This window comes from Gigantopelta aegis, chromosome 2, assembly GCF_016097555.1.
Source record: "Gigantopelta aegis isolate Gae_Host chromosome 2, Gae_host_genome, whole genome shotgun sequence".
Lineage (NCBI taxonomy): Eukaryota > Metazoa > Mollusca > Gastropoda > Neomphalida > Peltospiridae > Gigantopelta > Gigantopelta aegis.
In genome coordinates this window covers 43,320,812-43,348,178 of record NC_054700.1, presented here as the reverse complement: position 1 = coordinate 43,348,178, position 27,367 = coordinate 43,320,812, and the positions used below count along the sequence as shown (strand labels likewise).

Below are 27,367 nucleotides of genomic sequence, written 5' to 3'. Positions count from 1 at the left end.
ATTAAAGTTTTCATTATTAATATGCCAAAAAGCTATTTCCAAAATTGCCTGCCTTTTATAGATGCTTGAGTTGCATGATTGAAGCACCTTGGTGGATCCATTCAACTGATTGGGGGTTTTCTCGTTCCAACCAGTGCACCACAACTGGTCAAAGGCCATGGTATGTGCTTTCCTGTCTGTGGGAAAGCGCATATAAAAGATCCCTTTCTGCATTAGGAAAAATTTAGTGGGTTTCCTCTGCCGAATACGTGTCAGAATTACAAAATATTTGACTTTCAATAGCCGATGATTAATTAATAAATCAAGGTGCTCTATTGGTGTCATTAAACAAAACAAACTTTTTATAGATTAACTGTCAATTTGACTGTTTCATTAATTCAAACTTGGATCTGGCTACAGATTTCCTACACTAATTCACCAAGCTTAAAGCTGTTATGTCAAAGTTGCAATAAAGGCAATTCCCACCAAAAATATTTATTAATTTTTGTTTTGAACTATAAAGTTTACACCTTCTGCTTTACAAAAATTAGAACCAAATAATCCCATTTATTGGTGGAAATATTTTTTAATTTTTGAGGTGAAACTTGAAAGTGTGTTGAAAGTGCATTAACTAGTGACATCACTGTTTTATGCATACACATTTAACACACTAACGTATTTCCTTAATTCTTTGCAGACAACTAACAAAGAAACAAAAGATGGTGACCATGCTATATTTAGCCACAGATTATTCAGGAAACCCCCTTGTCATCCAGAACAAGACTTTTTAAATTATTATTCTTGAGTTAATTATGGAAAAATTATGTGAGGGATCAATAAATTTGTAGTTATTATCCATATGGTTCAACATAACCAAGTTAATAATAATCATACGAAGCACATGTGTAATAACAAGTGTAATGACATAATTTTGGGATAGCAATATCATAACATGACATTGCTTCTCCTGTCCTAGCTCAGACTGTGCTAATAAAATATGACGTCATTTCGTCGTCTCCTTCAAGTTGTAGCTGAAACATTTTGAGTTTGGCCTATTATTCATAAAGAAAACAACAATAATAATATGAATAATAAAGAAATTATTACACTTGTATGCGAGTCGTACTGATTTTTGAAACTCATGTCAGGATTCATGTATTACCCTCGCTCTCGCTCAGGCAATACAAAGATCCTGACACTCGTTTCGTAAAATCAATACGACACACAAGCTCGTATAAAAATCTCTATTTATTTATTACAAATAAATGTGAAAATAATAGAAAATTGTAGTTTTAACTTTGACGTAGGCCTTTAAATCCTGTATTAGATAATTTGTGAGAATGTTACGGTGATTTCTAAATTCAGGTGACTGCTTAATGCAGGTCCATTTGTACTATATTAGAGTGGTTTGAACCTTATGGAAACACTTAAGATGTCTTAATATTCAAAAGAATCTAAAAAAAAAAAGATTTTTAATTTGCCAAAATAGAAAAAACATTTTGTTAAGCCAATATATAATCATTCATTAAAGAAAGAAAACAAAAGAGTATTTTTCTACATTGTTCCAGCATAATCAACCACAAAATAATATAGCACATACCATGAAAAACTCGACAACTTGGCTTGAACATATTTTCTCTTTTGTAAAGCTGTCAGCACAGTGTAGCCAGAAGTTTCGCCGAGAAACTTTCGATTTCCACAACAGGCTGTTCTCCAGCTGCTGTTTTTCTAATTCCATCTGTGGAAAATAACATCAGTTCTTTATATAATATCATTGTCAGCTGGGTGTTTCTGGAGAAGACTCGAGTGTATGTTTATACAGTGAAACCTCTCAAAACTGGACCCTTTATAAACCAGAATTCCCTTAAAATCAGACCCTCTGTGAATCAAAATTCCCTCAAATCCAGACCCTTTGTAAATCAGAATTCCCTTAAAACTAGACTCTCTGTAAATCAGAATTCCCTCAAATCCAGACCCTTTATAAACCAGAATTTCCTCAAAACAAGACCCTCTGTGAATCAGAATTCCCTCCACACCAGACCATGTGTAAATCAGAATTCACTAAACACCAGACCCTTTATAAACCAGAATTCCATCAAAATCAGACTCTGTAAATCAGAATTCACTCAAAACAAGACTCTTTATAAACCACAATTCACTCAAAACCAGGCCCTCCGGAAATCAGAATTCCCTCAAAACTGGACTCTCTGTAAATCAGAATTCCCTCAAAACCAGACCCTCTGTAAATCAAAATTCCCTCAAAACCAGACCCTCTGTAAATCAGAATTCACTCAAAACCAGACTTGCTGTAAATCAGACTTCCCTCAAACCCAGACCCTCTATTAACTAGAATGAAACTCTTTATAAACTAGAATTCTCTGAAAACCGGACTTTTTTCAATGCCCATATCAGTATGAAAACTAACCTCTCTAAACCAGAGACACTCTGCTTTACAGATGGACTTTATTCAATGCCCATTTTAAATATCCTCTTAAAACCAACACAATACACTATCGTTAGAGTATAAAGAAGTGCTACAGTATGCATCTTACCTGTTTTATTGTCACAAAATCAGCCTCAACATTTGTTAGAGTGGCAAACGTCCGAGCCTCGATGAAGTATGACCTCTCTGTAAGACGTGTGACTGCCTTCAAAGCTTCTGTCTGATAAGGCTGTTCAGACTTGAACAAGAAAGCCTGGAAGTTAATGTCTTCGATTTTACACGAGTGCAGAATTTGTGCAAGCTTGTGAAGTCGGCCAAAATCTGCAACTGAAATGTTACACAAAGCCTCTTTAATAAATATAGCATATTACATATTATAAATATACAAGAAATCTTTAAAGAAAAGAAAATTCTAAAATCAGAAATTTATCACAAACAAGGTTACTATTCAATCATAAAACATAGGTCATAATGACCTACATTTCACTATATGTATATGTATCATTTCCAAAAAATTGCAATTCTCTTTTAGCTCATCTGTTTTAATATAAGGCCAAATTTACAAAGCCTGATTGTCTTAAACACAGGTATTTAAGTATTGTAAATTAAACTATATGTATGTTGACATGTAGTTAAATATGTAAGACAAAAAGAGGTGTGTAAATCCAGCCCATAAAGTTTAAGTTTTTTTGGTAATAAGATAGAAGGAAGGAAGGAATTGTTCTATTTAACAACGCACACTCAACACATTTTATTTACGGTTATATGGTTAAGGACCACACAGATATTGAGAGAGGAAATCTGCTATCACCACTTCATGGGCTACTATTTTGAATTAGCAGCAAGGGATCTTTTATATGCCCCATCCCACAGACAGGATAGTACATACCACAGCCTTTGTTACACCAGTTGTGGAGCACTGGCTGGAACAAAAATAGCCCATTGGTAATAAGGTAGTGTAAACATAGGTATATGAATATAGGATGACACTTTACTGGAAGGAAGGAAGGAAATGGTTTATTTAATGACACACTCAACACATTTTATTTACGGTTATATGACGTTGGACATATGGTTAAGGACCACACAGATATTGAGAGGGGAAACCCGCTGTCGCCACTTCATGAGCTACTCTTTTCAATTAGCAGCAAGGGATCTTTTATATGCACCATCCTACATACAGGATAGCACATACCATGGCCTTTGATATACCAGTCGTGGTGCACTGGCTGGAGAGAGAAACAGCCCAAATGGGCTCACTGACGGGGATTGATCCCAAACCAACCGTGCATCAAGCGAGTGCTTTACCACTGAACTATGTCTCACCCACACTTTACTGACTATGAGAGGGTTAGAAGGGATTATCCTTAAACATTTTAAGGTAAAATCAATCTTGGTTTTGAAAAATACAGTCTTTTGGCTATGACAAAAAATGCTCTATTCCCTGGGGGTGGGCGGGGGAGGCTACCATCTACAAAATCTCCCGTATATCCGTTACAGAGGGTTAGAAAGAATTCATCCTGAAAAGTTTTAAGGTAAAATCAAAATCAATCTTTGCTTTGAAAAATATAGTCTTGGCCATGACAAAATACACTATTGCCTGTGGGTAGGTGGGGGGGAGGGGGGCTACCATCCACAAAATCTCCTGTAAATCTGTTACAGAGGGTTAGAAGGAATTTACCCTGAAAAGTTTTAAGGTAAAATCAAAATCAATCTTTGCTTTGAAAAATATAGTCTTGGCCATGAAAAAATACTCTATTGCCTGTGGGTGACGGGGGTGGGGGGAGGGGGCTACCATTCACAAAATCTCCTGTAAATCCATTACAGAGGGTTAGAAGGAATTTATCCTGAAAAGTTTTAAGGTAAAATCAATCTTTGCTTTGAAAAATACAGTCTTAGCCATGACAAAAAAAAAGCTCTATTGCTTGTGGGTGGGCGGGGCGGGAGGCTACCATCCAAAATATCTCCTGTAAATCAGTTACAGAGGGTTAGAAGGAGTTTACCCTGAAGAGTTTTAAGGTAAAATCAATCTTGGCTTTGAAAAATACAGTCTTGGCCATGACAAAATGCTCTATTGCTTGTGGATGGGCAGGGCGGGGGTGGGGGGACTACCATCCACAAAATCTCCTGTAAATCTGTTACACTCTGTATGTTAGTTGAAACATCTATTTACCATCAAAACTGAACACCAGTGCAATATTTTCCAGATCCAGCAATCGCAGCAGCTGTAGTGTGTCGTACAGATGGCAGGACACCAGTAACTGGTGATGAAGGATCCTACTGCTCGTTTGTTCCAGCCACTCCTGGTCGCCAATGACAACAGGCTGCACAGCCCGAGTCAGATCATCATACTTATTCCGTTGACTGAACTATCAAATATATAAATTGTGGTGGGGTTTTTCATAACATGTAAAGCAATGAATAAAAATAATATGTATTCTGACTCATCATAACTTTCCATTAAAATTATATTAAAATGCTAAAACAGATAGAAATAGTATATTTGTTACATTTTTCTTGAATATCATACTTTGAACTACAACTTCTATTTCTGTTTTCTTTTATAAAAATATGTCATTTAAATAAATTTAATGTAATTAAAGACAACATTTTAAATATTATATATACTTTTACTGCATCAAAGTAATAATACCCAACAATAGGGAAAGTTAGTTTGTTTTGTTTAACAATACCACAAGAGTACAATGATTTCTTAAGCACTGGCTATTAGATGTCAAACATTTGTTAATTCTGACATCAAGGGATCTTTTATATGCAGTTTCCCACAGACAGGAACTTTGACATGCCAGTCATGGCAAATTGGTTGGGTTAGGAAAAAACTCAACAGAGGAGGTTGGATCCTGCACCCACAGCACCTCAGGTGAGCACTTAACCAACTGACCTACATGTACATGCAGATCCTCCCTCTGACAACAGGTAGTTACATAATTTAATAAACATTTTCTATGATTCACGGTATGAAGTACAAGTACTCACATTGGACATGGTATCTTTAAACTCTTCCAAGAACTGTTTGCTTCTGGTGTAATTTCTTTGTTGTGAACACTCGGCAATAAACTTGAAAAAAGGCAGCAGCGGTGAATTCTGGAAACCAAGAAAATTCAACAGTGGCAACAAAGCCCATCATTTCAACTAAAACATAACAGTACTGTAGTCACATATAGATTAGTTAAAGGTTGTTTTGCATAAAAATCGGTGCACTGACTGGAACGAGAAACAGCCCATCAGCCCAACAGCCCAAAAGAGGAATTAATCCTACTACCTGTCACAATTCAGGCATCTTGCTGAGCAATAATGCATGGATGCGCCGATATAGAAAAAACAGAAAACAAAAAACGATTCACTTCTAAGTAAAATCAACAAGATGAATTTTACTTAAATACTGCTAAATTTATAATATATAATTAGTTTAATTACAACTCAGCTCATTTTAAATTACAGCTGCTTGTTATTTTAACACTTGGTCAACAGAGAGTAAGGAAACCCACATAGCTTATTCATATCAAAAAAGCAGCAAAGATCTTTAATATCCACTTTTCTCACACATAGAAAGGTACATACCACTGTTACCAGAGCCTTTAATGCACCAGTTATGGTGCCTTGTTTGGGATGGAAAACACCTGAGTCCACCAAAAATGACTGATCCTAAAATTCATTGCATCTCAGTCAAGCACTCAATCAGTTCTACATCCAGCTTCACTAATAAATCAAGGCTGAATAATTAATTTTGTCTTTCTAAAGAAAAGTGAAGCCATGTTCTAGTGTGTGTTATTACCATTCATATAATATATATACTACTCAAAAGAATTTAAGGGTCAGATGATATTTTCGACATTATTTTGTGAATGTCAATTATATTACCTAGACCATAATGTCACGCATGGTATTGTTCCATTTTGACAAAAGTGGGTCTAAGCAACCCATAAATGAATTAAAATCCACTGTCATTGACACTGTCGACAAGTTCTAATGGCGAAAACATGCTTACATTTGCACGTAAATTAGGGCGAAAGCGAAAGGTCTGCTAAGTGCCCATAACTTGCTTTTTCACAAAGTGCTTCATTTGCATGCTTTGAACGTGTATTCCATGTTCCCAATGCTGAATTTCCGTATAATTGGAGCTTGCGTTCGTGTACGGTGCACACTCCAAATTCAACAATGGTACGACTTCAACTGACTATCGAAGATCGAGGAAGGGCTATTGCTTGGCTTTAGGATGGCAATACGCAAAGAAATGTTGCTCTGAGACTTGGTGTCAGTCAGAGTGTCGTTGGCTGACTGTGGCAACGGTACCAAGCAATGAATTCTGTTCGAAATCGTCCACGTTCGGGAAGACCCCGAAACACTACAAATAGAGAGGACCGCTACATCACCAATATGGCTCTATGTCAACGCACAACCACTGCACGCCGATTACGTGACAATCTGCGGACTGCGACTGGAACTCGAGTGTCTGATCAAACCATACGCAATCGTCTGAGAGCCAATAATCTACGCTGCCGTCGCCAGGCTGTTCAACCACCACTCCTACCAGTCACAGAACGGCCAGACATCACTGGTGCATGCTTCATCTGCGGTGGCAACGTGTTCAGTGGGGTCGAGTGATGTTCACTGATGAGTCCAGGTTTAGTCTCCAGTTCAATGACGGTCGGGTTCGTGTCTACAGACGTCCTGGGGAGTGCTTCGCTGACGTTAACGTTAGACAACGTCACCGGTTCGGTGGTGGCAGCGTCATGGTGTGGGGCGGCATCTCTATCCACCACAGGATCCCCCTCTATGTGGTGGATGGCAATCTGAATGGAATCCGCTATCTGAATGAGATTATCCGGCCGTTGGTTCTCCCAGGCCTTCAGCAGATTGGCGGCGGGGCAGTTCTGCAGGATGACAATGCCAGACCCCACCGCGCCAGTGTGGTAACGGACTTTCTCAGACAACAAGGTATCGCCAGGATGGATTGGCCAGCATATTCGCCTTACTTGGCCCCAATAGAGAACGCCTGGGACGAATTAGGCAGGAGAGTTCGGGATAACCATGCCCCTCTGGCCAACCTTCATGATCTGGGTCAACTTCTTATGGCAGAGTGGCAGGCCATTCCCCAAGAGTTCTTCAGACGTCTGATCAACAGCATGAGGCAACGATGTGTCGAGTGTATTCGCGCCAGGGGTGGATTCACACACTATTAAACGAATGTTCTAATGTGTAAAATCCATGTTTGACAACCTTCAACTTTGACAGCATGTCATGTGACTTTCTTGTATACAGTGACGTTTATTTGTGTTTTTTTGTAAATATGGAACAATAAATAAAAAATTTGGTGTAGTTTACATCATCAATCTAATACACTCTGAAACTTATTTGGTTTTAAATTTTTGACCCTTAAATTCTTTTGAGTAGTATATATGTGATGACATACCGGTTGGAATATATCAAAGCATATAGCCAGGGTGAACTCCCACTTGTGTTCGAGGTAGATATCAATCAATGCTTCTAGCTGGGTGATGCCCCACCCACACACAGTTGTCCCATGATCCTCTAGGAACTGGTGATTTCTTGGTTTATCCAACATGGCCACCAACCAACCACAGAAGCATGCAACAAGTGAAGAATCCTAAAAGAAAAAAGTTAAAAATAAATTGTTTAACAACACCACTAGAGCACATTGATTTACTGATACTGGATGTCAAACATTTGGTAATTCCGATATAGTCTTTGAGAGGAAACCCCCTAAATTTTCCCATTAGTAGAAAAAAGCGGACAACAACACTCAAAAGAGAAGGAACTGTTAGGTAACAAACAGTGACAGAATATCTCCACCTCTAAATGGGTAAAGAGTCAAGGAAGAGAAATGGAGTTGCTTGACGAGTCTTAGACTATGTGCAATTCCCCTGTTACAGTGGACTGGTCTGGACATCCCTACAGGCAACCATTGGCTATAATGTTTTTATGAGTCATTCCTAACAAAGGAAAATAAATATATGTCAACCAGCCTCAGTGGTGTAGTTCCCCTTTTACTTTTTGACGGACCATTCAAAATTGCACCTGACTTCCTTCACAAAAATATGCACCATTTCTCTTTGGCTTAAATCCTACAGGACATTCCAAATTCCATAGCAATGTACCACCCTCCGCCTGTTACCAACCCCGGTCAGACTGCTGGTGCTCCCTTGCACCTGCCAGTGCAGGCAGTTCCCCCTCCAACCCACCCTACCCCATTCCTGTCTTGGATGGAGGAGCCGGCCGAACCCAGCACCTGTTCCCAGGACAGGCGTGCGTTATATCAGCTTGCTCTGAATGTGCACGTTAAACCCTCTGACCTGACCTGACCAACCAGTGGTGTAGTGGTTAGTCCATTGGACTTAAGGTTGATAGGTACTCTGTTAGCATCCTGGTACCAGCTCCCACACAGAGCAAGTTTAAGACAACTGCACTGACTTCTCTCTCACTAACCAGTAACAACAAGACAGTGTGCTTGAACTTGGATATAAGCACAATTGGAAAATAAGTATCAATGAATGAAATGATCATAGTTCACCTGGTAACAAGCTGCCAGTTCTGCGAAGAGCATATTGCGGAGGAACACGGAATGAAAGAGGAGAGACTTCCATGGACACCGAGAGGCCTGCGATGAGAACACAACTTGGAAGACATCTTCTGGGGCTGCATCTTCAGACACATGCAGATCTGGAAAAAATATATATCTTTTTTTATTATTATAATCACCACACCACCGTTTGTCATGCTGTTACTACTTGTAGAACCTTAATATAATCCGGTTTAAGAAATAGGTATCCATTAAAAATTAATTCAAAATTTATAAAATTTAGCTAATTTCAAATCTCTCTTTCATGATTACAGGTGATCCATTATTTATCATTGTTATTACTAAGTAAGTGAGCTATGTAGACATATTGGACATGGGTACATGACACCAAAATGAGATGGTGCTCTGGCATTGTGATTTCATGCATGCTATTTTTCATGGAATTTATTCTGAGGCAATATTGATTCAAGTTACTGTAACAGAAAAATCAACATCCACTGATTGGATTTAAACCAGAGACCCTCAGTATAAGAGTCCTGTGCTCTACCATCTGAGATAAATGGGAATTTCCCATTAGCTACTGCCAGTGTTCTACCAAGTGAGCATCTACCGTGGATCAGGCCACTGGTCATACTAGAGACCAGACCCAGGGTGGACACGCCTGAACCTAATGGAAAAAGGTTAGGATTTGGATTTCATCTGAGCTAAAAGGGAAATTCCCACTAGCTACTTCATTTATTTCAACTTACAAATGTATTTTCATGCTTGTATCCAAATAAGGTTCAAGCACGCTGTCATGAACACACACATCAGCTATCTGGGCTGTCTGTCCAGAACAGTGAGTTAGTTGTTAGTGGTTAGTGAGTGAGTAGAGGGTGTAGTGGTCTTACACCTACTCATAGAGTCGCTAAAACTCGCTCAGGGTGAAAGTCAGTACCGGGATGTGAACCCTGTACCTACCAGCCTAATGTCTGATGGCTTAACCACGACACCACTGAGGCCGGTCACTAGCTACTGCCAGTAGAACTGTATACCAACTCTACTCCATTAAAAGGACATATCCTAGTTTCATCCCGTGAAAATTAACACTAAGTTTAGTTAATTTACAAATCTGAAATACATTTGGATAAAGTTACAATTGAGTTAAACCGAGTCTGTGACTTTGAAATGGTGAAATACCCTCTAAAAACGGACTAAAACTTGACTTCATAATTGTTTCTTCTCAGACGCACGTGCATTTTTAAACATATGAGAAATGTAATTTGTGATATTAAAAACACCAGGATGACCAAAAAAACTTCGAATGTACAGAAACGGATAATCTAAACCATAAAATCTAAGTAAAGTATGATTTCAGTTGTCAAAAAAATGGCTATAATAGTCAAACATACACCTTAGGGTTGAAATGAGGGTATGTCCCTTTAAGACTATATCCAAACAAATGTTTTAAAGCCAGTACCTGCATCTGATGTGCTGTGACTTGCATTAACTGGAGGAGCTTTTGGTGAGCATTTGATGTCCTCTTCACTACTCACATCTGGGAAATAAACATCACAATACCGACTGCAATACCCAATTTAATGCACTTAATGTTAAAATACTTCAAATACTTAAAGTCAGAGACCCTAACTTTAACTGTGAAATTGACACTAAGTTTAGTTCATTTACAATCTTGTAACACATTGGGGTAAAGTTACAACAGAGTGAACCAAGAGTTCGTGGTGTTGAAACAGAGAAATACCCTTAAAAGGTAGATTAGAGCTTGACGCCATAACCTTTACTTCTTAAAAGGTAGATTAGAGCTTGACGCCATAACCTTTACTTCTTAAAAGGTAGATTAGAGCTTGACGCCATAACCTTTACTTCTTAAAAGGTATGTGCATTATTTTTAAATATGAAAAATGCATTTTGTGGTATTAGAAATACCAGGATGACCAGGAACATTTCCTATACACAGATATGGATAATCTAAACAATAAAATCTAAGTAATGTCCAATTTCAATTATTAGAAACAGCTGTAATACTGGGCTACGTCCTGCCCCACATGTATATGAATGCATTATGACTGTTTTCACTAAATTAATTCCTAAATAAAAACTAATGATGGTCATTAATAGCACACTGACCATGTAAACTGGCATTATTAGTTAAGAACGAAGGTCATTGGTCCAGGAGTAGAAGCAGCAACCACTAGTAGAGGTTAAAATGATTAATAAGGAAGCTCTGTTATTACAATTGAAGGCCAGTCTACTTTTTAACATGCTAACATCAAGCATGTTGTACTGCTTTCAGCCTGGTAGCAATACAAGTCAGCTCATACTAGTACTAAACTGGATATACTGATAATAGCATGCACAGGCCCTATTCTAAATGGTGAAATGAATGGATGTTTTAGCTGAAAGTCGGCTCCAGTCGCAGAATTATTAGCGATAGTGAGAAGTCGAAGTCGCCATAATATTTTGGACCTAATCATATTTCAAAAATAAAACCACACAACATATGTCAAGACACCTTGTCAGTCCATGTTTTTACTTTGGCATCAAAAAGTACATTACCCCAGTAACACACATGTTGCACCATTTACTATGACCAGTCAAGTGTTGGTATTTTTCAGCCACATTCATTTCAGTAATGCCAGAAAATACTAATTATTACTTTCATTTTATATAACAGTGATACAACATATAAAAATTAATTATTAACTACTTAATAATACATGTACCATGTTTTCAATAAAAATATTCATTTATTTGGCTTAAATTTTATTACAGGAACTGAGTGTATAATTCAGAATTTTTCCACACCTGACGAAACATTACAAAAGATACACTTTGTCTAATTTTATCAAGCTTTTGCCATTTCTCCTGCGAAGGAAGAAGTCATTTCTCCGACTTAGGGCCTGCATGCAAAGTATTGAATTAATATGCAAAGTAAGCTCATTTTTATATGCAAAGGACGAATCAATTTGATTGGATGTAAATTTTACATGCAAAGTAAGTTCAGTTTTGATAAGATGAAATTACAGGCACATACAAAATATGAGCATACATGTAGTTGATTCAATTGTAGGTTTACTGCCAAAAAGAGACAGGATTTTAAAACACTGGTATGTTCCAATGGAGTAAACTTAATTTTGAGTTGCATATTAGAACCATTTTGAAACAAAGTTTTCTATCTGCACATTTGTCAAATAAAACAATGTAAAACAATGCATTGATCAATAATAGGAAGACAGTGTGGAATAAGCAGTATATATATATATGATATTCATTACAAAGCTGATGGGTCGGACTTGTAAGCAAATTAAAATGCTAAAATATTAGAAATACGCACATCGTTTTCTCTGTTTATGCTTTGAATGTTTCTTTCCTGTATGAAGTCCATTAAAATGCAAAGTCAAGCATTTTGTTTTTAACAATAACATTTATTTGCTGTATATACATGTAGACAATAACTGTAACAAATCTTTCTATCAAAGGGGCTGTCTCAATGTTGCATAATGCCCAAAATTATTTATTAATTTTTGTTTTGAAATATAAAGATTAGGACAATGGCCCCGTTATTCGACCACTTAAGGAAGGAAGGAAATGTTTTATTTAACGAGGCACTCAACACATTTTATTTATGGTTATATGGTGTCATATGGTTACGTACTACACAGACATAGAGAGAGGAACCCGCTGTCGCCACTTCATGGGATACTCTTTTTCAATTAGCAGCAAGGAATCTTTTATATGCATCATCCCAGACAGGATAGTACATACCATGGCCTTTGTTACACCAGTCGTGGAGCATTGGCTGGAATGAGAAATAGCCCAATGGGGCCACCAACAGGGATTGATCCTAAACCGACCATGCATCAAGCGAGCGTTTTACCTCTGGGCTACCTCCCGCCCCTCGACCACTTAAAAAAGAAAGGATCCTAACATTTTCGTTTCATTAGAATTTACTCATATTTGTTTTTCTTGGTACACACTTACTAGGAATGTCATTCCTGAAACTGATCTAACTGTTGTTTATGCATTTACCCCAATCAGAGTAGGTTTGAGTGCTGCAATGAACAGGATGCAGTATTCGACCAAAAAACCCAGTATACGACCACTTTCTAATTAACTAATAAAACTCAACTTTGAAATTTATTTCATCATGAATGCAACATATATATCAAACAACTAAACTTGAAAAACGTTGATTTTAACAGGTTGACTCACATGGTTATCCTCTGCTCTAGTGTTTCTGGAAGAATGTTTAAACCCGTCACGTAACGTATGTTCAATATTCATGCGGGAATTCTATGACAACTTCATTTTAATGGAGTATGGAAACTGATTAACAACACTGGTCGAATACTGGGGCTGTTGCCCACAATATGCCCATAACAAATTTACAACTAAATCATTTCATTTACTAAATTTAAATTTGTTCTGAGAATCTAATGAGGCTGGTTAACAGGCTAAGTGTGTGATATCACAGTTATTGCATACATGTTTTCCATCCATAGTTCTTTAATGGTGAGTAATTATTAAACAATTATGGCACTGTGATGAAACCAATATGATGTTTTAGGGAGCAAGTATTTGGTACAGTGACTTCATACATAAACTTGACATCATTATCTTCTGAGTTCTGTTGATCAAACCAATAGCAGTTATTGGTCAATATTTATCAATTACTGACCGTCATTGAGGGCAATATCATGTTTTATGGACCGAAGAAATTGATAGTGACCTCGGCCAATATCATTTTCTTCGGTCCATAAAACATGATATTGCCCGAAATGCAGTCAATAATTGTTTTATTACATAATGTCATTCTAAGACTCGTACATTCCTGCTTTGTTTATCAGAATCGAAATACGCCAACACATAATTTTCCGCAATGCCTTAAAATAAAGGGATTTAGTGACGTCATGTAATCCTATGACGTTGTATGACACGCAGTGGAATGCGGAAATAAACAGTTGAAGACAAAAATCAAATTCGAGACATTATAACCAGCAAGAGTGTCAAAAATCATATTAAAAGCAAAATAAAACACAAAATGTGATAAATCTTAACATACATTTATACTGAACAGTTACCGTTTACCTCCAAATGCATTTTTTTTATTTGCAACATAAAGTCCTGAGAGTGCCGATTCCAACTGCATTTTGATGTATCATGTACATTTCTAAATCTGCGAGACGATTACTGACCTTGTTTTTGTCGTGTTTGCGGAATTAAACTCAGTATGACTAAAGATGTTATCTTTTTGTTGAAGGACAGCAAAGCGATTTGTCACAAGTTTGTGCTTGTTTACATTAGCGTTATTAGCTGTTGACGTTGCATTACGTTACCTACTCATTAATTGGATAGAATTTTGTCTCATCTTCATTTTCATTGGTTAAATCTCCCAGGGCAATATCACTTTTGATGGACCAGTGAGACCGTCTCAGGGCAATACCACTATTTACGGACGGTCATGTGACTGGTTTTCGACCAATAAGAACACAGATATATTCTCATTATGTAATAATAAGTGGATTTCCCATTTTATATGGGAAAGAGTGCAATATCATGATTTATGGGTTAGCAAAATCACAGACCAGTGCAATATGATCTCAATCGGAAGTCATGTAGAATATGTATCAGTGTCTGCGCTTAACTTTTTTTTTGAGTTGCCATCCGGAAAGTAGTCACAGCACTTTCACTTGCCCGGATCTATTTTCACTTGCCCGAATAATATTTTCTAAAAAAACCCTACAATATTGCAACAGATTATAAGAGAAAACATTTATTTTGAACTATGCATGTGATGGGTCACGAACTATGCACGTGTTAGAAGTTAGAACACGAGCTACACACGTGTTAGGACATGAGCTACGCACGTGTTAGATTTGCGAAATTGCTTAGCGTTTCATATTAAATTAGATAATAGGATTATATAATTCCCAATTATATAATTTCCAACAAACAAAGATGCTTGCGTTCACCAAACGTTGAGCACTGGTATAACCGACACAACCCCTTCCTCCCCCACCCCATCTCAATGAAATAATAATAATTAAAAAAAACACCTAAAATATAATGTTAAGTGGATACGATCTAGGACGTGTACACATAACCAGGGCTGAATCTTGTCAACATGAATTTGTGCCCAATTTTACATGCCACTTAACTTACCTTACACTTATTCTTATATTGGGCATATGTTTATATGTAAAAGCAGACCTACACTTTTTCATGGTGCAAAGTAGGCTACATAGCTGTACTTTTATTTATTTATTATTGATTAAAAAAAAGAAAAAAAATCGGTCGCCAGGCGGGCAACCTTACTGTGAGTTTTCAGTAGCCCATCGTCGTTTTCAGTTGCCAGGGCCGATCGGGCGACCGTTAAGTTCGAACCCTGTGTATGAGGTAATAATATGTCACTATGTGATGTTGAATTAGTCCTTTATTTTCTATATTCTTAACACATTATAATTTGATATTCTTGAATTTATATAAAAAATTATATGTGAGACAGATTATTTTGTAGTTATATGTTACAATTAAATATGAAAATAGCTAACAACAATGACACTGCATCTTTAACAGGATACATTGCAGTACATGCAAATCTATTATACAGCTTGGAAATTGCAAACTGATATTTCTTCTTCTTTTTTTCTATAAATAAAAATAACAAAAAATAAATACTTGTATTTTACACCATATGATGAAAGAGAATTGCAATCCCCTGATGAAGGCAGTAGGAGGATGCCAAAATGATGGGCATACATTTTGATGAAAGTGTAAAGTGTTGAAATATATTTTGTTACCAATATTTAGGAACAGAATAATAATACATCAAAATTTTTAAAGGTTAAAAAAGTCTAAAACCTATTTTTAAGCATCAAGATGAATTTAAACACTTTCTATTTTTAACAATAAACAAGCTGCATAAAGACGCACAAACCATAACCACACACAACAGTTCATATCCGTACTATAAAAAGTGTTTCATCATCATACTGTAACATGTCAAAAGTTTTACCATCATCTTTCTTCTTTGCAAGACCAATTTTCGCATACAGCGAAGATCTGGTATCTCTGCCCTGATCCATCTGCTGGTCTGGGGATTTCTTTTTCGGGGGCAGGAGAGACTTCACGTCTGCATTTTCAATCACATAGTGAAGGTGGTCTCGCAAGTGCCGGCTCTTAAAGTGATGAAGTAATCCTTGTAGCTAAAAATAAAACATAGCTGCCATTCTGTTTTCATCTTAATATTTATTTTCATACTTAAATCCATCAAATATTATGCTTTTCTAGGCACACAGCTCAGCTATCTTGGTTGTTTGTCAAGGACATTGGTGAGTTGTTAGAGAGAAATTGGTGTAATGGCTTTATATCTTCTCGATACACCATTAAAATTCACTCTGGGTTGCACCCAATACAGGAAGATGAAGTAAAAAGCTACCAGCCTCACACACTAATAATCCCCCCCCCCCCAAAAAAAAGCTATAAATAATTTTTGGAGGGGGTTCTGGTATTACCTCAGTCAATATCATATCTAATGTTTTGCGTACTAGTGTAACCTCTGTCAATATCATATCTAATGTTTTGCGTACTAGTGTTACCTCAGTCAATATAATATCTAATGTTTTGCGTACTAGTGTAACCTCAGTCAATATCATATCTAATGTTTTGCGTACTAGTGTTACCTCAGTCAATATCATATCTAATGTTTTGCGTACTAGTGTAACCTCAGTCAATATCATATCTAATGTTTTGCGTACTAGTGTAACCTCAGTCAATATCATATCTAATGTTTTGCGTACTAGTGTAACCTCAGTCAATATCATATCTAATGTTTTGCGTACTAGTGTTACCTCAGTCAATATCATATCTAATGTTTTGCGTATTAGTGTTACCTCTGTCAATATCATATCTAATGTTTTGCGTACTAGTGTTACCTCAGTCAATATCATATCTAATGTTTTGCGTATTAGTGTTACCTCAGTCAATATCATATCTAATGTTTTGTGTACTAGTGTAACCTCAGTCAATATCATATCTAATGTTTTGCGTATTAGTGTTACCTCTGTCAATATCATATCTAATGTTTTGCGTATTAGTGTTACCTCAGTCAATATCATCTCTAATGTTTTGCGTACTAGTGTTACCTCTGTCAATATCATCTCTAATGTTTTGCGTACTAGTGTTACCTCAGTCAATATCATCTCTAATGTTTTGCGTATTAGTGTTACCTCAGTCAATATCATATCTAATGTTTTGTGTACTAGTGTAACCTCAGTCAATATCATATCTAATGTTTTGCGTATTAGTGTTACCTCTGTCAATATCATATCTAATGTTTTGCGTATTAGTGTTACCTCAGTCAATATCATCTCTAATGTTTTGCGTACTAGTGTTACCTCTGTCAATATCATCTCTAATGTTTTGCGTACTAGTGTTACCTCTGTCAATATCATCTCTAATGTTTTGCGTACTAGTGTTACCTCAGTCAATATCATCTCTAATGTTTTGCGTACTAGTGTAACCTGTCTATATCATCTCTAATGTTTTGCGTACTAGTGTAACCTCAGTCAATATCATCTCTAATGTTTTGCGTACTAGTGTAACCTCAGTCAATATCATATCTAATGTTTTGCGTACTAGTGTAACCTCAGTCAATATAATATCTAATGTTTTGCGTATTAGTGTTACCTCTGTCAATATCATCTCTAATGTTTTGCGTACTAGTGTAACCTGTCTATATCATCTCTAATGTTTTGCGTACTAGTGTAACCTCAGTCAATATCATATCTAATGTTTTGCGTACTAGTGTAACCTCAGTCAATATCATCTCTAATGTTTTGCGTACTAGTGTAACCTCAGTCAATATCATCTCTAATGTTTTGCGTACTAGTGTAACCTCAGTCAATATCATATCTAATGTTTTGCGTACTAGTGTTACCTCAGTCAATATCATATCTAATGTTTTGCGTATTAGTGTTACCTCTGTCAATATCATATCTAATGTTTTGCGTACTAGTGTTACCTCAGTCAATATCATATCTAATGTTTTGCGTACTAGTGTTACCTCAGTCAATATCATATCTAATGTTTTGCGTATTAGTGTTACCTCAGTCAATATCATATCTAATGTTTTGTGTACTAGTGTAACCTCAGTCAATATCATATCTAATGTTTTGCGTATTAGTGTTACCTCTGTCAATATCATATCTAATGTTTTGCGTATTAGTGTTACCTCAGTCAATATCATCTCTAATGTTTTGCGTACTAGTGTTACCTCTGTCAATATCATCTCTAATGTTTTGCGTACTAGTGTAACCTCAGTCAATATCATCTCTAATGTTTTGCGTACTAGTGTAACCTCAGTCAATATATCTAATGTTTTGCGTACTAGTGTAACCTCAGTCAATATAATATCTAATGTTTTGCGTATTAGTGTTACCTCTGTCAATATCATCTCTAATGTTTTGCGTACTAGTGTAACCTGTCTATATCATCTCTAATGTTTTGCGTACTAGTGTAACCTCAGTCAATATCATATCTAATGTTTTGCGTACTAGTGTAACCTCAGTCAATATCATCTCTAATGTTTTGCGTACTAGTGTAACCTCAGTCAATATCATCTCTAATGTTTTGCGTACTAGTGTAACCTCAGTCAATATCATATCTAATGTTTTGCGTACTAGTGTTACCTCAGTCAATATCATATCTAATGTTTTGCGTATTAGTGTTACCTCAGTCAATATCATATCTAATGTTTTGTGTACTAGTGTAACCTCAGTCAGTATCATATCTAATGTTTTGCGTATTAGTGTTACCTCTGTCAATATCATATCTAATGTTTTGCGTATTAGTGTTACCTCAGTCAATATCATCTCTAATGTTTTGCGTACTAGTGTTACCTCTGTCAATATCATCTCTAATGTTTTGCGTACTAGTGTAACCTCAGTCAATATCATCTCTAATGTTTTGCGTACTAGTGTAACCTCAGTCAATATCATATCTAATGTTTTGCGTACTAGTGTAACCTCAGTCAATATAATATCTAATGTTTTGCGTATTAGTGTTACCTCTGTCAATATCATCTCTAATGTTTTGCGTACTAGTGTAACCTGTCTATATCATCTCTAATGTTTTGCGTACTAGTGTAACCTCAGTCAATATCATATCTAATGTTTTGCGTACTAGTGTAACCTCTCAATATTGTTAGTCAATATCATCTCTAATGTTTTGCGTACTAGTGTAACCTCAGTCAATATCATACTCTAATGTTTTGCGTACTAGTGTAACCTCAGTCAATATCATATCTAATGTTTTGCGTACTAGTGTAACCTCAGTCAATATCATATCTAATGTTTTGCGTACTAGTGTTACCTCTGTCAATATCATATCTAATGTTTTGCGTACTAGTGTAACCTCAGTCAATATAATATCTAATGTTTTGCGTACTAGTGTTACCTCTGTCAATATCATATCTAATGTTTTGCGTACTAGTGTTACCTCTGTCAATATCATCTCTAATGTTTTGCGTACTAGTGTAACCTCAGTCAATATCATATCTAATGTTTTTCGTACTAGTGTAACCTCAGTCAATATTATATCTAATGTTTTGCGTACTAGTGTAACCTCAGTCAATATCATATCTAATGTTTTGCGTACTAGTGCAACCTCTGTCAATATCATATCTAATGTTTTGCGTACTAGTGTAACCTCAGTCAATATCATATCTAATGTTTTGGGTTCTGGTATAACCTCAGTCAATATCATATCTAATGTTTTGCGTACTAGTGTAACCTCTGTCAATATCATATCTAAGTTTTGGGTTCTGGTATAACCTCAGTCAATATTATATCTAATGTTTTGGGTTCTGGTGTTACCTCAGTTAATATCATATCTAATGTTTTGGGTTCTGGTATAACCTCAGTCAATATCATATCTAATGTTTAGGGTACTGGTATAACCTCAGTCGATATCATACCTATGTTTTGGGTTCTGGTGCAACCTCAGTCAATATCATATCTGATATTTTGGGTACTGATGCCATCTCAATCAATATCATACCTGATGTTTTGTGTTCTGTTGCAACCTCGTTGTAACCTCAGTCAATATCATACCTGACATTTTGGGTACTGGTGTAACCTCAGTCAATATCATATCCGATATTTTGGGTATTGATGCCATCTCAATCAATATCATACCTGATGTTTTGGGTTCTGGTGCAACCTCTGTCAATATCATACCTGACAATTTGGGTACTGTGTAACCTCAGTCAATATCATACCTGATGTTTTAGATACTGGTGTAACCTCATTCAATATTATACCCAATGTTTTGGGTACTGGTGTAACCTCATTCAATATTATACCTGATGTTTTGGGTACTGGTGCAACCTCAGTCAATATCATATCTGACATTTTGGGTACTGTGTAACCTCAGTCAATATCATACCTGATGTTTTGGGTACTGGTGTAACCTCAGTCAATATACCTGATGTTTTGGGTACCGGTGTAACCTCAGTCAATATTATACCCAATGTTTTGGGTACTGGTGTAACCTCAGTCATTATTATACCCAATGTTTTGGGTACTGGTGTGACCTCAGTCAATATTGTATCGATGTTTAGGCTACTAGTGTCACCTCAGTCAATATTATACCCAATGTTTTGGGTACTGGTGTGACCTCGGGTCAATATTGTATCTGATGTTTAGGCTACTAGTGTCACCTCAGTCAATATTATACCTGATGTTTTAGGTACTGGTGTGACCTCAGTTAATATTGTATCTGATGTTTAGGCTACTAGTGTCACCTGAGTCAATATTATACCTGATGTTTTGGGTACTGGTGTGACCTCAGTCAATATTGTATCTGATGTTTAGGCTACTAGTGTCACCTGAGTTAATATTATACCTGATGTTTTGGGTACTGGTGTGACCTCAGTCAATATTATACCTGATGTTTTGGGTAGTCGTGACCTTAGTCAATATAATACCTGATGTTTAGGCTACTAGTGTCACCTCAGTCAATATAATACCTGATGTTTATGCTACTAGTGTCACCTCAGTCAATATAATACCTGATGTTTAGGCTACTAGTGTCATCTCAGTCAATATTATACCTGATGTTTAGGCTACTAGTGTCACCTCAGTCAATATTATACCTGATGTTTAGGCTACTAGTGTAACATCAGTCAATATTATACCTGATGTTTTGGGTACTGGTGTAGCTGAGCAAACCAAATAAATGGCAGCCATGCATCAGCTTGAGCACATCCCTCTAGGAAAGTGGTTGTCAAAGGCAACCCTAGCTGACTGCAGAATATCACAGCTAGAAACCATTTTCTCCCAGCTTCAAAAGTGTTTCTGAAAAAATAACAACAACTAAGAATAAAGAGAATATATTTAAGACTTGGTGTTGTTTTTCAGTTGATGTATACATCAAAATAAAAAAATTATTTTTATTAAATGTACAGCTTATTATAATAAGAATAGAGATTTGTGTAACAAAATCAACGTCCTCAAAGTGGGTTTCTAAACCAGGGCTCTCTGTACAGGAGTCGAGGGCTCTACCAACTCGGCTAATAGGGAAATTTCCACTAGTTAATACCAGTAGGAACACCTTATACCCACTGTACCACATACTCACAACCCCTCAAGTTAAACTACATTCCAGAGATGTGGGTCATGGGCCGTTGAACTAGAGTCATGTGCTAATAGAGAAAATCCTACTAACTACTGTCAACAGGTGCACTTCATAAACCAAAACCATTACATATTATGCTTTCTCTAGATATATTAGTAATATTCAGTTTAGAATTGTATTTTTTCATAAAATTAACATAATTAAATTTCAGAGTAGATTTTGAAATACCTCTCTATTTTCCTTCTGGTAATCTCATTCTCGATAGCCTCTTCTATCAATATTAACAGTTTGTTTCCATGGCGACGACGGTTCTGAATACAGCTTACTAACAGGTCAACTGTAAACAGAAAAAAAGGTACATGTTTTCACCAGTGTTGATCATGTTACAATAAACTTAAAATACTCATTAAAAGATCAACTGTAAATAAACACTTAAAACTGTATCAATGATTTCATCAGTGCTTGTAGGGTTACAATAAACATAAAATACTCATTAACAGATTAGCTGTAAATTAACACTTAAAAATGTATCAATGATTTCATCAGTGCTTATCGGGTGACAATAAACATAAAATACTCAGTAACAGATCAGCTGTAAATAAACACTTCAAAAAAACTGTATCAGTGATTTCATCAGTGCTTGTCGGGTTACAATAAACATAAAATACTCATTAACAGATCAACTGTAAATAAACACTTAAAACTGTATCAATGATTTCATCAGTGCTTGTCGGGTTACAATAAACATTTATATTTTCACATTGGCATAATCTGGTAACATGAATTACTGTTAGGTTACCAAGAAATAGATATAGCAACATTGGTTCATTGCACATTTCAAACAGTGAAACTCCTTTAAACAGGACACCTACAGAACCAAGTAAAAAGTGGTACATTTCCTATATAGTTAATTCATTAATAACCTCAGATGAGAACTTCACCACAGATCGACATCCTCAGTGTTTCTGCCAGAAAGAAATTTTGGGGTATGGTGTCATGGAATTAAACGCAACCACAGTCAACAGGAGGTATGGGGGAGGGAGGCCTCCCCCAGAAAGAAAATGGGTTACGTTTAGAGTTAGGGTTAATAAGAGTAATTAATTTTGTCAAAAGGTTAACTTAAAAAAAAAAAAAAATCTGCCAAAAAATTAGGGTATGGCACAATATCCATTTTACCCTCTTGCAGAAACCCTGAATTCCTGTTTCAGTCTAGACTGAAGTGCTTACCAACATCTTGCTCATTTACATGACAGATCTCCTTGCGTTTCTCGGCAGTCCCTTTTACACCACTGTTTCTGTGAACAAGCAGCTTCAGTCCCACACTAATGTACGTCCTAATCAGAAGGCTTTCATGCCCCAGCATCTCAACGAAAGCCGAACACGAACTGCCAATCTGCTGATTCGTCAAGTTCTTCACAGCAATCCACAAAGCAATACCACATGCTGTCTGAATCCTGAAATCAAACAAAATAACTCGTACAGTAAAACCTCTAAAAACCAGACCCTCAGTAAACCGGAATTCCCCAATAACTAGACGTTTTTAACGATCCCTTTTTAACTATCAGAACATATCTAAGATGGATACCACTTAAAATCAGTCTTTTTACGTAGTCCTGTAGGTGTCCAGTTTAGAGAAGTTTCAATCTATTTCTTTCAGGTCAATCAATATCAATATAAAAAGTCTGTGAATGTTAAATCAAGAGGTTTTTCAAACTTAATTAATGAAAAATCAGTAGAGATTAGCTGAATTTGGGGTCGTTATGTTTTGCAGAAAATATTTCAAAGCAAACCCGTAACAAGTGAAAGTATGCGTCAAAAGAGTAAATAGCTGAAGAACAAAATACCTTACATAAATAAAATGAGAGACCTTTCTTAAACAAATAATATGAAATTAAAAAATATATAGAAGTTTTATTAAGCAAAATATTTTGCATAAACATTTACAAGCTTCGAAAATGAAGTATTTTACACTGTTTCATTTACAATTATAATGCTACCTCTTGGAAGTATTTTACACTGTTTCAGTTGTAATTATAATGCTACCTCTTGGAAGTATTTTACACTGTTTCAGTTGTAATTATAACGCTACCTCTTGGAAGTATTTAACACTGTTTCAGTTGTAATTATAACGCTACCTCTTGGAAGTATTTCACACTGTTTCAGTTGTAATTATAACGCTACCTCTTGGAAGTATTTAACACTGTTTCAGTTGTAATTATAACGCTACCTCTTGGAAGTATTTCACACTGTTTCAGTTGTAATTATAATGCTACCTCTTGGAAGTATTTCACACTGTTTCAGTTCTTATTATAACGCTACCTCTTGGAAGTATTTTACACTATTTCAGTTGTAATTATAATGCTACCTCTTGGAAGAGATGCTAGCTGCTCCCGACTCCACCTCTGTTGCTAGGAAGGAGAAGAATGCGTATGATGGTCTGCAATGTTTCAGGTAGTATGGAAAACGTAACTTTTCAATGTAGGCAAATTTTGATACCAGTTCTGGTTGAGAAAAGTATGGCAGCACTTTACAGCAGTCTGAAAAACAACAAATACACATGAGATAGCTGAAAACTCTCCGATGACTTGGTAACAAAATAAAGTATGGGACATTCAGAGCTAATGATCCTTTTCTGTACGTGTTCTCTAACACGGTCTTCTAAGTTGTCCACACAATCATCTACTTTTCTCAACTTCCTCCACAGATGCAGTCTCTATGCACTTCCCTACACCTACCTCGCATCCTCGTTCTCTACTGCTAATAAAGCTGGTCTAACCCATAATGCATGTACTCCGTTTTCACCATGAGCAAAATCAAGGAGAGCTGAAGATCACTCTCCTACAATGGTGCTAGGCAAGCAATCATGTGAAGTTTAAAATAAAATGTATTTACAATTTTACAGCAAGGCGATCAACTGGCCACTCTCCTAAAGCTTTTTAGGCAAGTGTGGAGGGGAGCAGCAGTGATCACTGTGTACCAATGACCAATGGTAGCTGAGGAGTATTAGCAGATTCCTCACAATAATGCCAAAATGACTACTGAAGGGTGTATACCACCAAATCAAATCCCACAGATGACAATAGCAATATATGTGGCTAAAACTCCTACCTGCAGCGTGTCAATCGAAATAAACACTATGGATATAAATACAATCACCCCCTCACCCTTAAAGTGAATCAGAAAAAATTGGGCATCAAGTTGCTCATTTCAGAGATAATGGGTAGTGTCTATGACTACCCTAGTTCCACATAAAATACGAGTAGGTTTTTTTTTACAGGTACCCCATACATGTTTCAATCACAAGGCTGCTTGACACAGTGGTACTAGATGAAATACATTTTCTGCCCACCAATCACAGGACTTGTGGCGTTAACTTCTCACTATCAAAAGTTCGGTGAACCTCAAACTTTAACCAAGCCGGAAGTTATTTGGTTTAGTACTACCTGAACACTCTGCAAAGTGATCAGACTAAGCCTACAGCTAAAGCCAATTGGAAATGGCAACTATTCAGCAAGGATGGCCACAAGAGACAGTTGTTGAGACAAGGACGGGGATGTGGAGGTGAACAGCAAAATAAGTTGAAAGGTAGGAGGATGTGTTAATGTAATTGAAAAGTAATTAATGGAAATCATGAAGTGTTCAATCCTTAACATATGTAGTGTGTAGTAATGTTTGAATGTCCTACAACAGAAATTAAGATTTGTTTAGACAGTCTAACACACAGATGAAATAAACTTGCAGTTTAAACCCATTGAAAATTGATCCATTACAACCATGACTCAATGACATACAATGCTCTGTTTGATGTGAATTGATATCAAAGTTTAAAACTAACCTTCTCCTACTACCGAGTTTGTCGTCTGCCAGCCAAACAATCTTCTTGGGTCAAAAGGTGCATTACCCTGAAGTTAGAATGAACACAGATGATATAATTAAAAGATAAAACCTTTGTACCTGTAAGTACCTTGTCTGTTTAGTATGAATTTATTTTGAGCTACTACAAACAGCAGCACAATGAGAAATATTCTGTATTGTTACAATTGATAATTTAAGTTGTATGTTGTAACTAATGTGAAATTCTATGATGTTAAAGCTGTAAGCTGTAAGTAATGTGTAACTCAATTGATAATAATATATAAATAATGTGAAATTCCATGGTATAAAAGCTGGAAATATTTTACACTGCTTACAAACTACTGTTGGTGCTAATAATCTTTAGTAATGCAGTTGGATTCGTAAGTAGTAATAATCACACCACTAACAGTTGGTAAACTCACCATTAAAAAGTGGTAAACTCATCATTAACAGGTGGTAAACTCACTATCAACAGCTTGTAAACTAACCACTAAAGGCTTGTAAACTTTCCATTAACAGCTTGTAAACTCACCACTACTAACAGCTTGTAAACTCACCACTACTAACAGCTTGTAAACTAATCACTACTAACAGCTTGTAAACTCACTACTACTAACAGCTTGTAAACTAATCACTACTAACAGCTTGTAAACTCACCACTACTAACAGCTTGTAAACTAATCACTACTAACAGCTTGTAAACTCACCACTACTAACAGCTTGTAAACTCACCACTACTAACAGCTTGTAAACTAATCACTACTAACAGCTTGTAAACTCACCACTACTAACAGCTTGTAAACTAATCACTACTAACAGCTTGTAAACTCACCACTACTAACAGCTTGTAAACTAATCACTACTAACAACTTGTAAACTCACCACTACTAACAGCTCGTAAACTAATCACTAAAGGCTTGTAAACTTTCCATTAACAGCTTGTAAACTCACCACTACTAACAGCTTGTAAACTAACCACTAAAGGCTTGTAAACTTTCCATTAACAGCTTGTAAACCCACCACTACTAACAGCTTGTAAACTAACCACTAAAGGCTTATAAACTTTCCATTAACAGCTTGTAAACTCACCACTACTAAATGCTTGTAAACTCACCACTAAAAGCTTGTAAACTTGCCACTATCAGCTGGTAAACTAACAGCTTGTAAACTCAATACTAACCCTTTGTAAACTCACTACAAACAGCTTGTAAACTCACTACTAAAAGCTTGTAAACTCACTACTAACAGCTTGCAAATTCACTACTAAAGCTGGTAAACTCACTACTAACAGCTGGTAAACTCACTACTAAGAGCTTGTAAACTCACTACTAACAGCTGGTAAACTCACTACTAACAACTTGCAAATTCACTACTAACAGCTGGAAAACGCACTACAAACAGCTTGTAAACTCACTACTAACAGCTGGTAAACTCACTACTAACAGCTGGTAAACTCACTGGTAAACTCACTACTAACAGCTGGTAAACTCACTACCAACAGCTTGTAAACTCACTACCAACAGCTGGTAAACTCACTACTAACAGCTGGTAAACTCACTACTAACAGCTGGTAAACTCACTAGTAACAGCTTGCAAATTCACTACTAACAGCTTGTAAACTCAAAACTAACAGCTGGTAAACTCACTACTAACAGCTAGCAAATTCACTACTAACAGCTAGCAAATTCACTACTAACAGCTGGTAAATTCACTACTAACAGCTGGTAAACTCAAAACTAACAGCTGGTAAACTCACTACACAGCTTGTAAACTCAAACAACTGGCTGGTAAATTCACTACTAACAGCTTGTAAACTCAAAACTAACAGCTGGTAAACTCACTACTAACAGCTGGTAAACTCAAACCTAACTGCTTGTAAACTCAAAACTAAC

The 27,367-nt window shown here is 36.4% G+C and overlaps 1 protein-coding gene across 1 annotated transcript in view; it reads right to left on the bottom strand.

The window, feature by feature from the left end:
• Positions 1-27,367, bottom strand: part of LOC121385985 (spatacsin-like) — a 71,790-nt gene that overhangs the window by 27,298 nt on the left and 17,125 nt on the right. The window contains exons 16-28 of the mRNA XM_041516783.1: positions 25,456-25,522; positions 23,986-24,157; positions 22,848-23,074; positions 21,849-21,957; positions 21,181-21,340; positions 16,000-16,189; positions 10,444-10,521; positions 8,976-9,124; positions 7,857-8,051; positions 5,420-5,527; positions 4,596-4,791; positions 2,532-2,749; positions 1,580-1,717 (exon numbers count right to left, since the gene is read on the bottom strand). Of these exons, the coding sequence (XP_041372717.1) occupies positions 1,580-1,717; positions 2,532-2,749; positions 4,596-4,791; positions 5,420-5,527; positions 7,857-8,051; positions 8,976-9,124; positions 10,444-10,521; positions 16,000-16,189; positions 21,181-21,340; positions 21,849-21,957; positions 22,848-23,074; positions 23,986-24,157; positions 25,456-25,522 (2,007 nt within the window). The remainder of the gene's footprint in view (positions 1-1,579; positions 1,718-2,531; positions 2,750-4,595; positions 4,792-5,419; positions 5,528-7,856; positions 8,052-8,975; positions 9,125-10,443; positions 10,522-15,999; positions 16,190-21,180; positions 21,341-21,848; positions 21,958-22,847; positions 23,075-23,985; positions 24,158-25,455; positions 25,523-27,367) is intronic.